The 16,716-nt window shown below is 54.0% G+C and overlaps 6 protein-coding genes across 6 annotated transcripts; 2 read left to right on the top strand and 4 right to left on the bottom strand.

The window, feature by feature from the left end:
* Positions 1-231: 231 nt before the first annotated feature.
* Positions 232-1,521, top strand: ATNIH1004_005085 (putative mitochondrial carrier protein; the record flags this gene model as incomplete). Its single annotated transcript, XM_033569745.1, has 6 exons — positions 232-351; positions 407-441; positions 497-570; positions 643-861; positions 920-1,257; positions 1,318-1,521. The coding sequence occupies 6 exons, from the start codon at positions 232-234 to the stop codon at positions 1,519-1,521; spliced, it is 990 nt and encodes a 329-aa protein (XP_033428551.1).
* A 330-nt stretch (positions 1,522-1,851) lies between these two features.
* RIM20 (putative pH signal transduction protein PalA) lies at positions 1,852-4,662 on the top strand (the record flags this gene model as incomplete). Its single annotated transcript, XM_033569744.1, has 7 exons — positions 1,852-1,859; positions 1,923-2,088; positions 2,175-2,285; positions 2,350-3,236; positions 3,287-3,861; positions 3,913-4,315; positions 4,392-4,662. 7 exons carry the CDS (start codon positions 1,852-1,854, stop codon positions 4,660-4,662), a joined length of 2,421 nt encoding a protein of 806 aa, XP_033428550.1.
* Positions 4,663-4,748: 86 nt separating this feature from the next.
* ATNIH1004_005083 (uncharacterized protein) lies at positions 4,749-5,140 on the bottom strand (the record flags this gene model as incomplete). Its single annotated transcript, XM_033569743.1, has 2 exons — positions 4,749-5,061; positions 5,130-5,140. 2 exons carry the CDS (start codon positions 5,138-5,140, stop codon positions 4,749-4,751), a joined length of 324 nt encoding a protein of 107 aa, XP_033428549.1.
* A 936-nt stretch (positions 5,141-6,076) lies between these two features.
* On the bottom strand, positions 6,077-8,509 carry ATNIH1004_005082 (transcription factor domain-containing protein; the record flags this gene model as incomplete). Its single annotated transcript, XM_033569742.1, has 5 exons — positions 6,077-6,554; positions 6,609-7,623; positions 7,697-7,863; positions 7,929-8,280; positions 8,344-8,509. 5 exons carry the CDS (start codon positions 8,507-8,509, stop codon positions 6,077-6,079), a joined length of 2,178 nt encoding a protein of 725 aa, XP_033428548.1.
* A 254-nt stretch (positions 8,510-8,763) lies between these two features.
* ATNIH1004_005081 (type I 3-dehydroquinate dehydratase) lies at positions 8,764-10,818 on the bottom strand (the record flags this gene model as incomplete). The annotated part of the gene is made up of 1 exon (XM_033569741.1): positions 8,764-10,818. One exon carries the CDS (start codon positions 10,816-10,818, stop codon positions 8,764-8,766), a length of 2,055 nt encoding a protein of 684 aa, XP_033428547.1.
* Positions 10,819-12,821: 2,003 nt separating this feature from the next.
* ATNIH1004_005080 (dDENN domain protein) lies at positions 12,822-16,379 on the bottom strand (the record flags this gene model as incomplete). The annotated part of the gene is made up of 4 exons (XM_033569740.1): positions 12,822-12,961; positions 13,016-13,273; positions 13,335-15,665; positions 15,749-16,379. 4 exons carry the CDS (start codon positions 16,377-16,379, stop codon positions 12,822-12,824), a joined length of 3,360 nt encoding a protein of 1,119 aa, XP_033428546.1.
* Positions 16,380-16,716: the final 337 nt, after the last annotated feature.

Here is a 16,716-nt window from a genome sequence, read left to right as displayed (position 1 = left end):
AATTGTGGGACGCTGAACGGTCTGCTCGCACGTTGAGAGACCGCTTTGCGTTCCATAGGGTTCCCCAGCCTGCCTCTTCATGATCGGAAGTCTGTAAACATCACGACTAAGCAACCAACGACTAAGCAGGGTCTTTTTGAACCTGCCCCAGATGGGATACCTCCAGGGATGACTCTTGACAAACATTCTGAACATGCACCCTTTTCTCCTTCTCACTCACAACCTTCACCTATGATCATGCCAGCTGGTAAATCCTGGATTATGGACGAAGCCACCCGTAACAAGCTTCTGAAGGGCTACAAGACCCAAGTGGCATCGGCGATTTCGACCATCTGCGCGACACTTGCTGTGGTAGGTCAACCGACTGTCTGGGAAATTAACGACATGCTGACCCGTGAGATTTCAGACACCTTTGGAGAATGTCAAAACTCGGATGCAGACGTAAGTCTTAATGGTGCAATCCCATGTAATCTGAATTGTAGCTGACTCCGTTTAGTCACAATTTCCAAAATGTGTTCACCTGCGCGCGCTACCTCTGGCGTACCGAAGGACCTCGTGGCTACGTTGCTGGTCCGTATTAATCTCAACCCCACCTTGTCAAACCTGGGGGATCGATGATGATTAACCTGGTTTCAACTGTAGGGGCTTTACCACCTCTCGCGAGCGTGACTGCGGTGCGGGTCGTGAACTTTTCCTCCTACAATGCGGCTAAGCATCGCATCTCCGATTTCATCGAAAGCATAACTGGCCAGTCTCCTTTGGAACAGTATCATCGGCCTGGTAGCACTCCCACAGCGTTGACTCTGATCACTTTCACCTCCGCTGGTTTATTTGCCGGCCTGATCTCCGCTCCTCTGGCTTGTAAGTGTTGACCAGCGAGCTCTCACGGTATCATTTGTTCCTGACCCCTTCAATGCAGGCCCGTTTGAACTGGCCAAGAACGTCGTGCAGACCTCCGTCTTGGTGTCCAACCGTGCGCAGGCGTCTCCTGGAGCTGTGGGTGATCCGTCGTTGCGCAATAAACCTCGTTTAGGCACCATTCAGGCGATTCAGCAGATCGTGAAGCGCTACGGATTTCGTGGACTGTACACTGGGTTTTATCTTCACGCTCTGCGAGACACTCTGGGATCGGGGTTGTACTTCAGCGTCTACGAGACCGTCAAGCAGGTTGCGGCGAAGGAGCTCGGCCCTGACAAGTCTCCGTTCGGTGCTCCCATGATCGCGGGAGCAATTTGCAGCACGGTTCCTTGGTTCTGTGTACGTATATAACCACAGGAACCTTGATTCCATTCTAGTATGCACCGCTGACTGCCTTAGACCTATCCGCTTGACACTAGGAAGACGCGCGCCCAGAGCGTGTTGCTGGGGAAATCCAAGGAGGTGGGCGAAGCTTCAGCTGCGGTTGCAAAATCGAGCATGTACAAAGGTCTTTCGATCATCCTGATTCGCACCGGTGTAAACAACATGATTTTGCTCAGTATTTTCGAGTACATTAAGATGAAGATCGATCAGCTGGATTGATGCGATTTAGGGCTTGCTGCCCAAATTTTTGGCGCTCAGGGTGGGGACATGTGGAAATCGGGTTCTGTTTTTACTATCGAGTACATAGTTGCATGAGCTTGAGGCTCACAAATACAGAATGACCTTGTTCATGGAGTAAGCGAGTATTTGTGTGTACCTAGTACTGTGTAGTTACCTATAAGTAGTTAATTGAGTCTGCGTAAATTGATGCCTGAGGCAGCCTCACGTCATGCCGTTGCCCGGCGGGGTTTTTGGGTTTTTGACAACAACAAAAGATTGCTGATTCTATAATCCTGCCTGTGCTCTCGGGCTTCGTTGATAACCCCGACAATGGCATCGTACGTCTTTCTACGGTGCACAGGCTCTGGAATTATTGGGAGAGGCTAACTCGCATGGTCTAGCAATATCCTTCAGATCCCCTTTCGACGCTCCCACTCCGTCTCCTTGTCGGATGCCATCACCCAGTATATCTCGTCCAAATATGATCAGCGACCTGATATGTTTGCGGACGATCTGTTGATAATTGACCGTCTTCGCAATGAAGCGATCAACGTACAGGAACCCCATGTAAGTGGGGTTAGCCGACTGGTCACGTACGCCGCGCAGCTGAAATGGCTGGGAGGGAAGTTTCCTGTGGATGTGCGTATATATAGCCGGACCTAGAATGCGAGCCGACAGTAATGGCTGACACTAGCCCGGGGAACAATAGATCGGCGTGGAATTTCCGTGGTATCCTGCATTTGGATTCAATACGTCCAGACCCAGTAAGTTGTCAGGGATGAACCGTCTTCGAGTATGAGCTGCTAACCCCGGAGTCAAGTTTCGCAGAACAACATCCGGTTCGAGCTAGCGAACATCCTTTTTAATCTGACAGCATTATACTCGCAATTGGCGTTTTCGGTCAACCGCACGACCACGAATGGACTCAAGCAGGCCTGCAATTACCTCTGCCAGGCGGCGGGGGTGTTGGTGCATCTGCGCACCGATATTCTGCCTGATCTTCGCACGTCACCTCCAGAGGATATGGATGAGATGACCCTACTTAGCTTGGAACAGCTTCTCCTGGCCCAGGGACAGGAGTGCTTCTGGCAGAAAGCCGTCAAGGACGGGCTGAAGGATGCGTCAATCGCTAGGTTGGCAGCCAAGGTGTCTGATTTCTACGCAAAAGCGGGCGACGACGCGGTCAAGTCGAACGCCATCAGCCCTGAATGGATCCACCACATGACGGCCAAGCATCATCATTTCGCGGCAGCCGCACAGTATCGGCAGTCACTGGACTGCCTGGAGAAGCGCAAGTATGGCGAGGAGGTGGCGCGTCTCAGAGACAGCGAGGCGTGTGTAAACGAGGCGTTGAAGGAGGCGCGGTGGATTAACCGCACGGTGCTGGGGGATCTCCAGGGACTGAAGAGCCGGGTGACGGAGGACTTGAAGCGCGCGGAGAAGGACAACGATGTGATCTACCTCAGTCCGGTGCCCCCCAAGTCAGAACTTAAGATGATTGACCGGGCAAGCATGGTTGCAGCTCGGGCACCGTCGCAAGTGACGGACGCGATCTCTATGCTTGGGGATAATGGGCCGCTGGGTCAGCCGTTGTTTTCGAAACTGGTGCCATATGCAGTGCACATTGCGGCCAGCATCTACTCAGACCGTCGCGACCGAATGGTAAATGAGACTATCATAGGCGAGCTGGAGACCATGACGGACAAATTGCGGGAGTAAGATGCTTCCCTCTTGTTTACGAGATGATACTAATCGGGGTTTATAGATTGCTCTCGTCTTTGAACCTCCCAGGCTCTCTACAGGCGCTGGAGAAGCCACTTGGCTTACCGCCGACGTTAGTATCCCACGCGGAAGAGATGCGCCAGCAAGACGGACTGTATCGATTACGTCGATCTCTGGAAGACACATCCAAGGTGAAGACCAATGACAAGTCTGTATATAGCGAGGGAGTGGAACTTTTGGCGGCCGAGAAAGCAGAGGATGATGTGTCACGCCGGAAGTATGGGACCGACCGGTGGACCAGAGAATCGTCGGAGGCAGCGGCCCCGAAGCTGTATACGACGTCGCGCGAGATCGATGGGTACTTTACGTCAGCGCAGAGCAGTGACAACCTGGTGGAGCAAAAGTTGCGAGACTCAGAGGCGGTGTTTCGCGTTCTGACAGGCACCAATCGAGACCTGGAGATGTACGTGCCTAGTAGCCGGAGGGCGGCTATCCCGGCGGAAGTCGAGCAGGAGGCGATTCGGCTGCGGGGATGCTTGAGCGAGGTCAGCCGACTGGAGCACCGGAGAAAGCGGCGGGCGCAAGCCCTGAAAGACAAGGCTCGAGCGGACGATATCAGTGAGTGCTATTCATGAGGTTGATATGGTCCAAAGCTGACGGTTTTAACAGGCGAGGCTCTTCTTAAGGAAGCCGCTCGTTTGGAGAGAGAATTCCCCATGCAGGCCATTCAAGCGAGTCAGTTTGAGGATCTGTTTGAGCAGCAGTTGCATCTGTACGATACCGATCTCGAGATGGTAACGCAGGAGCAGCATGACCAGGACCAGATCGCGGCGCAGGTGCGGGAAGCCAACCGGGCGTTTACGCGCGCGCACAGGGGCGATGCGTCTACCAAGGAGCGGGAGAAGGCCCTGCAGGAGCTAGAGAATGGGTACATGAAATACAAGGAGATCATTTCCAACATCGAGGTGGGACGGAAGTTCTACAATGATTTGGCCAAGATCGTGGGTCGATTCCGGGATGACTGTAAATCGTTTGTGCATCAAAGACGGATGGAGGCCAGCCAAATGGAGTCGTACGCTTCCCCCCGCTCACTTTCTCTCTCTCTCTCTCTATTTTATGTATTCTACAAAGACTGACTATGTGGATAGGGATATTACTAGTGCGGCGGCCATGGCATCACTCAACCTTGCCCAACCGCTGCGGACGTACGCGCCCAGCGCAAGCACATCGCCGCCACGATCGGAGCCGTTGACGGCGCCGCAGCCGACGCGGGCGAACGCGATGGCACCGGGGGTGTGGTCTCCTGAGATGGGGATTCGGTTTGGGGCTGGACAGGCTGCATCTGGACCGGGAGTTGGATCTGGACCTGGATCTGGGCCTGGGATATGGGACCCTAGCAAGGGGGTGAAGTTTTCCTAGCCGGCAATTGACTGTACAGGTTAATTTTTTTTTTTTGTACTATACAAGACAGATCAAAAATATAAAAACATAAAAAAAAAAAAATATTACAACACACGTAACATCACAGCCGCAGCCTCCGCAGCCAACTCCCTCGTCGAGATCCTCAGATCCTCACGTAAGCTCATGAATTGGAATCGATCGATCCACATCCTCCATCGATCCTTGGAGATATGACCGCGTGGGGGGAAATCAGGAGGATCAAGCGAAAGACCAACGGGAGACTCGATCTTCAGACCGACTCGTTCCCATAATTCCTCACCCATGATGACGGACCAGATGGCGGCGGAGGCGACGTAGACGTTTAATTTGGTGGATTCACTGGAATCCCGGGCATTATCTCGTGAAGTCGGAGATGTCCTAGTCACGGACAAAGGGGAAGTAGAAGTAGGAGAAGTAGAAGGAGAGGTAGAAAAGAAATGTCTCACCTCCAACGCATTCTTAATCATTTGTATGGCGACGGCCTCTAATCCGTCCCCATCATCAACACCATCTCCATCTCCATTATCATCATCATTTTCATCACCATTACCATGGTGGGTACTATGATGAAATGGTAAATCCCTCGCCACGAAAGCCAAAAAAGCAACTAAATCTTCCCAAGCCTGAACCTCAATATCATCGAATCCGGCCTTTCGACCCGGCTCATCCTGTAAAACTAGCTTCACGCAGTCAATAAACCGGGGTAATGTAGCCCAGACAATCCTATTCACATTCCTATTCCCACTCCTATTATTATTCCGTGATTCGAATGGATTCGTAGAGTTGATACAATAAGAAGAATAAATATCAAGAAACGGATCCCCCGGTAAGGGGATCGGATTCTGAGAATCCATCTGCGGGCGAGGAATAGGATCTGGTTGATCGCGCAAAGAAGAGACTAATTCGATCAGACGAGCCTGAGCCGACGAGGGAAAGTCCGGTGCTGAGCTGGGCGTGCGACGGAGCTTTTTGCTCGTGTGTAGGGTGGTTTTCCATAGATCGAACAGATATTCCTCTATATTATATTATTATATTAGCATTACTGTTACTGTTATTAATATTGTCATGGATACGGAGGGAGAGCTACCCACGTCTCCATCACCGTAGTAGATTGTGTTAATCTCGTTGGTGATCTCGCGCACGGCAAGTTCCAGACTCAACTGTTCGTGGATGTATAGCTCGATGATCGAGGTGAATGGTTTCTGGAGCGATCCTTGAGTCCATGATTTCTGTGTTGCCAGGGTGTCAATCTCTTCCATCTTGTCTTTCTCTTTTGTCTGCGTTGCTTGTTAATTGTAGATAAAACTCATAAGGTGGTGAGGGATGAAGTCATAGTTCATGATGTCATAATGTCATACCATAGTCATTATCGTATATACTATACTATAATACATCACTCCTTCTCCAATCCCTCCAGGAAAAAATCCAACTCTCTAGGCCCCCCTTGCGAATGCTCATTCTCCGCCAATTGCTCCAACAGACTAAGAAACGGGTCTGCCTCGTGTTCCGCCCCCGTTCCCGCTCCGCCCGTCCCCGCCGTCGATCCGCTGCTGCCCTGCGACTGTCCGCCCGGAGTCAGCGCCGTCCCGGCTTCAAACGGGAACGTCGCATATTGCGGTGGTACTGGGGCCGGTGCTGGGGCCGGTGCTGTCCCTGTCCCCGGGCCGGGAAACGGCAACGCCAGGAATGCCGAGGACACCCCGGACGAGAATCCCAACGCGCTTCCATCCGGTACACTCAGGTTGGCCTGCCACGAGGCCGACGGGAAGCCGGTTACATTGGATCGTGATGACTGCGACGGCAGGGTCGGCGTGGCCGAGGGCATACCGGAATACAGTCGGGGGTCGGAGAAATCTGGTCGGTCGAAGATCCTATAAAGGTTAGAAATGAATGGCAAAAGAGCCTAGAAGAAAGAAGAGACCCACCCCTCCACCATTCGCACATGCCCCCCCTCCACCGCCAGTCCCGGGTAGCGATCGAGGAAATCCTCGAGATGGAAGACCGGGGCAAACCGCACCGGTCGCGTCGCCAGCGTGCGCACCAGTTCCGCATGAGCGCCCGAAATCGTCTGCAACGTCTCGCGCTGGTGCTGCACGCCCGCCCACGACCGACGCAACCATGCCAGCTGCTGCATCTCGCGCACCAGAAATTCCGCGCTCGCAGCAAAAACCTCGCCTTCGTCCCCGTGGTAGTGCACCCCGTGGACGTGAACGGTGCCCGCCGTGCACACGCAGTAGGCCACCAACTCCGGCCACTCCATGCGCGGCGCGTGTCGCGCCAGCTCGACCAGCTCCGCGATGGCGTTGGCGTGCGAAAAGCACAGCGTCGTGGCCTCGATCTGCCACGACTGATGCTGCCCCGACCCGCGCAGCTCAACCAGGTCGATGGGGAGGAACGGTCGGTACAGCAGACAGTGCACCAGGTGGTAGATGAGCTTGCTCAGGAGCAGCATGGTGCTCTCGGGATGGCCGAACAGCGCTTCGATCGACACGAACAGGTCCTGCGTGCCCGCCGCCCAAACGTCGAGCTCCTGGCGGATCTTGGACAGGTTGGACAGCGAATGCCAGGGAAAATGCGAATCCCCCTTGACGCCACCCGCGGCTAAGTACCGGTGAGTGACGCCCAGAATGCGGGTGATGTCGACCAGCAGGGTTGGTGCGCCGGGCCCTTTCCGACGGGACGACTCGGACGCATACTGGATGTTGGGGCCGACAGGGTGGAACAATTCTCCGGCTTCGGAACCCGTCGCGGGCAGGCGCAGCACGATCGAGTGATCGGCGATGAGACACGGCCGCTTCGAACCACAGGTGAGAAACCGATCCATGATGTAGACGGTCCAGAACAGACGGCGTCGCATTTCTCGTTCCGGCGCTGGTAGGGGTGCGGACGAGGGCATTTCACGGTACAGATCTAGGACTAGGGCCATGGCCACGGCGTTCGCTATTTCGCACAAGTCTATGAGCGCGGCCCGACGACCGTGAAAAATAAGCATGGAAGTAGGGGCCCAATATACTTAACGTCATGTAAGCCTTCCTGCCATAGCCATGTGCGAAAAAGGCCTGGGATAGGAGCAAGAGGGTCTGCAACCCTTCGATGGATGGCGTATCGATGTCGACCAGGGGTCGCGCCTGTCGCGCGACCTCCAGGCTCTGGGGAGAAGGAGAATTAGGGGAGGTGTATCTGGAAAGTCAGAAAGCGGTGCTCACTCGGCGGTTGTTTATGACAGATCGGAATCGTGCTCCTACCGCAGGGTGATAGCGTAAATCGCCATGGACAGCGCGGGCGGCAATTGTTCGCATTGGTGCCGCTGACGAGTCCCCGCCTCGTCCAAAATGAGATACGGTTTCCCATGAAGACGCGCAAAATAGGCATCGAGCATGGAGAGCGGTAGCCGACTGGGGTTGGGGGCGAGAACCGTCGACGGGAGCGGTGCAGGAGCCGGATCTGGAGGCAATGACAGGGCGACGGAGGGGGTGGACGACGAGGTGGACGAGACAGGAAGATTGTCATCCTGCAGTCGTTTCTCGAGCCCATCAACGCGTTTCAGCAGGGCTTCGAGGACGTCCGTTTTGGGGCCTCGTTTTTTAGGCACAGCATCTGGAAAGTCCGTAGGGTCAGAACACGATTGATTCCTCTTTCTGGCCACAACTGCGAACCGACCGTAGATACACGGGCACTGGAACACCTTGCAGGCTTCACAGCTGGGCCGTAATCGATTGCATTTGATCTTCCTCTTTCGACAGGACTTGCAGTTCATGGACTCTCGAGGTTCGGCAGTGGCGCGACGGGGGGTGAGACGGTCGATGCTGACCAGGGGCCGAGACATGGTCACATTTGAATAAATAAATCGATGGGTAGATCAATGGAGAGGTGAAAAGATGAAAGAAAAGAGGAAACAGAGGAGAGAAAGAGAGAGGAGGATGAATAAGAAAGAGGAGACCCCGGATTGAAAGAAGTTAGTCTTGTGGAGAGACTTGGCGATTGGGGGAAACACCGGGATTTTGCCTGCTGCAGCACGGAGGGTCCGTATATCTTATATAGATAAATAGTTAATTGGTATTTATAATTATAAAATATAGTCTATAGTGAATGAAAGATCTCCCCAGAGGCCATGCGCACAAAATCAAACGGCACATTCTCCCCCACCAGCAATCGTAGCGTTTCCACCGTCGTCCAGGCATTCACATCGTCCATCCCATATGCTGTCCATCCGGCTCGTTCGGCCTCTCCGACTGGATCCCCCGTTCGTTCACCTCGCGTCAAGTCTAGATATACCTTGCCGCGTGTTGACGTCGGAGATGACCGGCCACTGCTGCGGTAATGTCGCAACAGTGGTTGCACCAGCATCGACTTCTCTGCAGGTAGCGCCGATACAATGACAAACGGTTGTTCTACCAACTTCACCGACTGGATGGACGTGAACGGCTCCAATCCCTCGGCCAGCGGCCCGCGTGCTCGAAACCCGACCGTGTAGATCGCGCCCACCCCGAGACTGCGCAACGCCAACACCGCCGCCGACGCTTCAGCTTCATTGCTGGCGAGGATGATCGCTGCCCGTCCTCGGTACGCCGACGGCACGTAGTCGCGAGTTAAGGTGGCCCGGATCCCCCTCCAGGTCGCGTTCTCCCCCACCAGCGCCTCCCCGGCAGCCACAACGATCGTGTCCACCAGTCCGATCGCCCGCGCCGCCTCGCTGACCGCGGGGATGTACGACGTGCTGCTGGAGATGGGCGGATGCACCGACGCTCCGCCAAATGACGGCTGCGTGATGACCCGCTCAATTGACCCACTGGGCCCGCGGTCGATGGACGTCAAGGTGTGCGGCAGGCTGAGCTCGTTGAAGCATTTCTCCATGAACACCGACTGCGGCGTCGACCGGAAGGATCCGATCGCGTACAGATCCCTCTTTGGCAGCGTCCCCATGATGTGCTGTGCCTCGTTGATCTCCGCCGCCGTCAGCTGCCCCGGCGCCGCAATCATCGGCAGCAGCGGATGCGTGATAGGCGTGAACACTGTGTTGAGCGCCCGCGATAGCTGCCCCATCTGGCCCATGTTGACCGCCGAGAACAGCGGATACACTCCATGGGTCTCGCGGATCGTCGACCGGAAATACTCGAGTTCGTAATTCGCCTCGATCGTGTCCACCATGGCGATCATTTTCACGATGTCTGCGTAACGAGCACTCTCCGCGTAGATGCGAGGCGCGTCGGGCGAGGTCCATTTCCACGTCCCCGAAAAGTCATGGAAAGCCGACATGATGGTGCTGTTGCCCCTGTCGGCTGTCAAGCGTCGCCGAATTTCTTCCGGCAGCCACAGCTCCACGTCGACGTACTCGACACCCCACTGGATCGCCCGACGGAGATAGCGATAGAAGAGACCCGGGTCGTCCATGGGGAATTTGCCGTTTTCATTAGTGCACCTAGTGGTGAAGATAATCGGCAGTTCGGTGTGCTGCCGCAGCAGCATCAGCTGCTTCCCGACGTACCGTAGGCTCGGGACGGGGCTCGAGGTCTCCGGGGCGGAAGGGTCTTTCAGCAGATCCACGCGGATCTCGACCGCATCGGAGCCGACGGAAAGTATATCAAGGTTGGGCAACGCCGCGTGGACGTCCGGGAAAGTGGTGGAGATGAACTTGGTGCGTTTCTTAGTCTTCAGGCCGTCGTGCGGCCTCGTCTGCCCTAGGATCAGGGATAGGAATCGGGTCAGATCGCGGCGGAAAAAGGGGCTTCGTAGTGAGTAAAGAAACTCGTAGTGACAGCTCTCGGTGAGCGTTTCGTCGGGAAACGAGCCATCATCTACGCAATGCGTGTTGATGACAGTCCACGTGGATTTGTCGCACCCCTCTAAGCTGCGAAACAGGTCGTCGGCCAGAATCCCAACCACAACAGCACCACTACCATTCCCCAGGGCCGACAGCGACGTTTCCGTCGTCCATGGTTTTCCCAGAACCTCCGCGACCACCTGAACAATGGTCTCCTGGCCAGGGCCGTATACAATCACCACCGCCCGTGAGGGCTCCGGCGGAACAAGATTCTGGACGAAAGAGGGCGGTGACGTTCCTTTCGCAGGTGTAACGGGAGTAGACTTCTCCGGAATAACAGTCATATCCTCGGGCTGATGAAGGCCTGTCTGCATCATCTCATCGTTCAGGCAGTATACTGCGTTCTCATGCTTGAATGTCGGCAATCAGCGGAACAAAACTCCCCTCCGGACTCGGCTCGGTTTCGTAAATGACTCGAGGGAGGGGTTCCGCGATGCTCAGAAGAAGGGAGAAGGGGGAACCACGTCAGGGATGTAACACGTGGAGTCGCATTGATAATTGCGGTCCGAGTTGGAAGTAATCCTCCAGATCTGCTCGAACAGTGGAGGACAATTAAGTGGTACTAACTCAGAGGACGAGACGGTGGCAATTGTTGGACGTAGATGGGTTAATATCAAAGAGAGTTAGAGACAGACAGATGGCAATGCGCCCAATGAATAGAAGTCAGTAATCCGCGTCAAAATGAACTGGGATCTAGAGAGCAGCCCAGGCAACGACGACATTTGCCAGCGACAATAATCACCATGCGAATCGAACTGGATGGAAGAAGCTGCACAAAGTTGAAGTCCTCCGACGGCCAAATTTCCCCGGAATTTCTGCTCCGCGCGGAAGCCATTTATCCGCCAATCAGCGCCGGCACACGCTCACGATGTCTATAGATAATATCTACAGAGTACAGGCACTGGGAAGGGCCATCTACAGGAATCAGAGATAGTGAGACAAGGATAGGCCTCAAGATAGTCCTCATTGCTATCAAGATGGTGGCACAGCCTGACCTCAGATCCACCTCAAGACTGGCTGTGATACGAGGAAAAAGCCTCCCCTGGAGTTTGTCCATGAGTGTCCCCTGTTAGTCCGTGGGACATCCACCTTTCCTACGTTTAATCCTGCATGGGACTCAGGAGAACCGAGCGAGGCCGGACTTGTCCGGCAATCTGCGAACTGTTCATCCGGTGAAATTGGATCGCATGGCTGCAAATTCATGCTGCGACACTCTTCCGGTAACTCTGATTCGATAGTTTCGCTGACTGACAACGAACCTCCAGGCCACTAGGGCCGATAGCATAGCCCATACGGAATGCCAGAGACTGTCTCAGGTCTTGGTGTCTATGTCAGCCTGTCGGAGAGTGTAGATGATCTGGAACCGGTGACAAGTACTAGTACCGTACATCTTATCCCAACCAATATGGCGCATTCTACCAATACTTGTTCTTGTCAGATGCAGTGCAAAAGAGCCGTGATTGATTGTCGTAGTAAAGTGTATGTAACATGACAACAACATAGATCACCATTATTTATTGAGAAGAAGTGACAGTTTAACGAAAAGAAAAGGCTTCGAAATTGAAATACAAAAAAGAAGACAAAAAAGAAAAAAAAAAAAAAAAAAAAAAAAGGCCAACCATCCACAGGGGGTATTGAGAAAAAGGAGCCCAATTAAGTTATAAATTAAAACAGTAAACAATGACCAAGTGTACTTAGCAACTGACCGAATCTCGGAAATAACTATAGGTCGAAGATCGTGAGCAATCAGTGGCTTCGAGATCAGTGCAATGTATGTATGAAGGTAGGTATGTGTACATGAATGCAGATGTGATGTATGTACCACCCGGGGATTCCGTTGCACGTCCTGACATGGCCGGCGATGTGAACGAACTTGAGACAACAGGTCTAAGAGCTGCAGTACCTCGGAATTTCTGCAGGTCAGACGCAGTCTTCGAAAGTTGCATCTCGTCCATCCGTTAATGAGCGGGTGTCGGTGGTTTAGTAGATTCCGCCATCTCTCCACTTAGGCAAACACAACTCCCAACAATTGATATCCAGGAGAACCAAACAGAGCAAGAGCCGAACTATTTTCCGGCACGCTAAAGCAATAGTGGTCGCTCGCAGGGACAGGACCGACGGTGTTTTCAACATTCAGATCCATTGTGCCGTCAATTGCTGCAGTATGCATGTATATGGCATTTCGCATCTGACATTGGCTATGGATACCAGAGATACGACGGGAGAATACGTGGCGGGATCATGGCCCATGAGATCATCTCATATCCAATGATATTCGCTCGGAATTTGTACTCCACCAATGTCCAGGCCTCGTCGATTACGGCGGGGAAATGGCCAGCCCGTTCATAAGCTTCGGGAGTGGTTTCCTACGGGCGTTGTTTGCTGTCTTCGACACACGAGGTGCTCCATGGATCATGCGGGGCTCTCTCATCAGACTGGTATCCAGCTTGGCGGGTGCTAGAAAGGAACAGTCAGCGCTGCTAGTAATTTTACAACAAACGTATGGCAAACCTCTTGTGACCACGCGGGTGTAATCGCCAGAGAGGTTCTGCTGACCACCCCGGCTGCCTATTCCAAACGTAGTGGCGCTGGCGGTTCTCCAGAGATGGTTCGACGTGTCTGACAAGAAGTCCGTCATACTCCGGCTCGAGAAGATCGACGATCGCCCCCGATTCCGTTTGGACAGAACAATTTCATCAAATAGCGCCATCCGCGGGTCTTTAGCTTTGGGATTAACTCTCTCTCGCTCACTAATGAACTCATTGAAGCCTGCGTGTGCAATCCTATCAGTAATCATACCGATATGGAGGAGTCCCAAAGCCAGACTTACCTTGGGTTTGCTGTAGAACGGCAATGTATTCCGCATGTTCACCTGGCAGGCTCTTCAAAAACGCCTCCATGTTGAAGTTGTAGGTCAGACCGGCCTTTTTCTTGTCACCGGAAGCTGGCTGAAGATACTTCTTGTAGGTATAGAACAAACTAGCAAAACATCGAACGAATGCGGCTCGAACCTGTTCCGGATGGAAAGCAGCAGGACACACCAAGCAGACCTGGAGAGCACACCGGCTGTGCACTAGAGTCTTACAGGCAGTGCACCTGTACATACCCTCCTCAGCCCGCTCATCACAGATAGCGCAAACCGCCTTATCATCGACCGGCTGCACCCGCAAGCAGTGGCCCTCGACCCAGCAGGTCCCTTCGGAACTGTGAATTGGCTGGATGGGCGCCTGGGGCATAATTGTCGACGCTGCGACTGTAGATTGAGCATAGACAGACGGTGCGTACGTAGAACCGGAGTTGTAGTCGGTGTTTAGAGTTGTTACGGAGAGGTTTGGCGCATGGCCCAGGAAAGGAGCACTTGGCCGCCTCGGGCCGCCCGGGCGTATGTCCATACCAAAAGACGAGCTTCTCCGGGATGCTGCATCGAAGTGACCTGAGCGTTTCTCACGTAGAGAGGCCTGTAAAGCCAATCCGGAATCATTTCGAGAGCTCGGCGTCGGAGGGGGAGGTGGGAAGTGACCAGATGTGGGGGAGCTGTCGCGCGGTGAGGGTGGCGACCCGGCCTTGAACGTTGAGCCAGTTCCTGGTCGGTCGGCTCCCTTTGACGAGTAACCTCGGGATGAAACCTGCTCATACCGAGCATGCAGATAAGCGTTGAAGATGAGCGGCTGATACGAGCTCGGGGACACTGAACTCTGGCCAAATGCACTGGAGTTGAGACTGACATATTTCGCCAACTGTGTGGACTGGGCCCGAGAGTTAAAGATTGAGGAATTCTCCGACATAAAAGAATCGAATGGGAACGTCTCAATCGCATATGCTGGCGGTCCAGTTGGGACTCCGAATCGACCGTGATGCGGAGCTGCCAACTGAAGTAGTGACAGAAGCTTCCGGCGCTGATGGCGGGGTAGTGGGGTTGGTCGGACGGTGCTTTCAATGATATCGGAATCAAGATCCACCAGGACGAAGTCATCGGAGGGAAGCTCGACCTTCTCATATCGGCGCTCGATGCCGACAATGTATGGACACGGGGCTTCAATTGCCTGGATCAACCGTGCAGGAAGGACGGGAATCAACACGCCAGACCATGGGATGGGAAACAGCAGGTCCACCAGAGCCTTTGTTGCCAGATAGAGCATCGACGTATGGGACGAGAGAAAGATAATACGCGATTCAGTGAGAGCGTACTCCAAGAGTATGATAATATTCGACAACGATAGGGTCCGGAACAACGCATAGATGTCCGTATTTCGGGACCCTGGTAGCTCGTTGGAAGCTTCGTTCCGTGCAAAGAGACGTAGCTCGCGAACCGCCAGCTCCACCTGGGTTTTGGAGGTATTGGGGCTGAACGCCTCGGTGCAGAGGTTCATCACGTATCGCTCTAATGGCTGCCAAATGCCCATGCGCGGAGAACTTGGAGGAACCCGCTGAATGTTGCCGTCGGTCATCGGTACAATAACAGCCTTCAGCCATTCTTTCCAGAAGCTTGTCATATTTGCCTCTCGCCCAAGAATGCCATAGGCGCGGGGAATCCAAAATCCCGTGTCACCGTCCGTCAGCCCTTCAATCTTTGAGGCCGCACCATGGCGTACTGGGCGTAAGAGATCGGTCATCAGCCCGATCTTCTCTTCAACTGCGCTGATTTCATCCTCCAACTGTTCTCTCGAATCCGAGCCGGATGGAACTGTGGGAAGCTGAGCCAGGAGCCTGGAAAGCTTAGCACGTTCAGAAGCCAGTCTTTCTCCAAGACTCGCCGCCAGCTCACGTTCCTCATCAGTCATGTTATCTTTCCGCCATTCTTCACAGCGCTTTTCCAACTCCTCGGCGGCTTGCTGGTTTAATGGAATCCAGATGATAACGCAGATGGCGTGTAACCGCGAGCCATTGTCCGTTGTCATGGCAAAACCGTGCCACGTTGACCGCGGTCTCTGGTCCGATGAGACAATGTTGATATCGTTGGGGAAAGCGAACATCGGTACATAGTCGGGGAAGTTGCCTCGCTGCTTCAGCTCGTCGGACATAGTCTTCGTGGGGTACCGATCAAGAAGGACGGGTTCAAATCTGCGTTTTAGAGGGTGCATGGTAGGTGAGATCTCCAACGGCTGCGGCGCTGGGATCACCGAATTGTAGTTGCTGAGTCGTCGCGAAGTTCGAATGGATGCTATTGGCGGCCCATAATTAGCACAAGCTACAGACATAGGCGGTTTTCTTATACTCCCGAGCATTTCTCCAGGACATTCTCACCTTGACGAGCAACTGACGGCTGCCGCTTCATACTATTCATATCCCTAAAGGCCATATGGCGTCGTACACTCCCGATGCCGGATCGAAGCAGGCTGGCCGGCTGGGAAGGAGTCTCTTCGGAAACAATCTTTTGCGTGCGTAGTCGGGATCGGGGACGAGACTGGGTCGTAATTGCCCCCGCACTGAGGCTCAAGTCAGACAGGAAGGAATCCCTCTCTGACGCGAATTTCAGCAGCGCCTTGTCAAAGTCAAAGTCTTCCAGGAATGACGAGCCTCGAGGGGACTGTGCACCCTTGATAGTCAAGCTGCTGCGGTTGCTGTTGGAGCCATTCTCGTTTGCACCGGGAATTTCCGAGCGCATGGAGAACCGCTGCAAGGAATTGCGTCCGGCGATCATCGAGCCGGGTCGGGAGAGTACATCTAGACGGGGATCGTGGGCCTCCTCCGCGTCCGCATCTTCTTCGATGGTCTCCGAGACGGCGGGACCGGGCGAGGTGGCACTGTTGGCTCGGTACTCATCCCCTAGCTTTTGGAAGGTTTCCAGGATCTCTGACCCATCTACACCGGCAATCCAGAAGTAATCGGCGAGCGGGGTGGTGGACACCTCGGGGGTGGAAGAGGAGTATGGCATCTCGTCAAGTCGTTGCTAGTTGGGCGCGGGGTTAAAATCATAAAATCGTCACAATTTCGTGGGTTCTCGTCACGACATGGAGCGAATCCAACCACTTGATACTAGGAACCCTTCACCGGCATCAATGGAGTCGTGGGTGAATTCTCAACGATCAGAGGTTTCGGAATGGGCAGGAAGGCGGTTGCAGTGGTAGCGAGAACACATAAAGTCTGGGGATCGCGACGGCGTCGCAGGACCGAAGAGGGGGGTCTGTTTGGAAAAGTCCTCCGTCCTCAGTCGGCGAGAAGGCGAGAAGGAGAAAAGGACGAGGCTTTTGTCTTGTTGCGCAGCAAAATTG

This window comes from Aspergillus tanneri (genome assembly GCF_003426965.1).
Source record: "Aspergillus tanneri strain NIH1004 chromosome Unknown AapTan_3_pilon_pilon_pilon, whole genome shotgun sequence".
NCBI lineage: Eukaryota > Fungi > Ascomycota > Eurotiomycetes > Eurotiales > Aspergillaceae > Aspergillus > Aspergillus tanneri.
The sequence above is the reverse complement of the archived record's forward strand: the minus strand, read 5'-3'. Positions and strand labels throughout refer to the sequence as shown.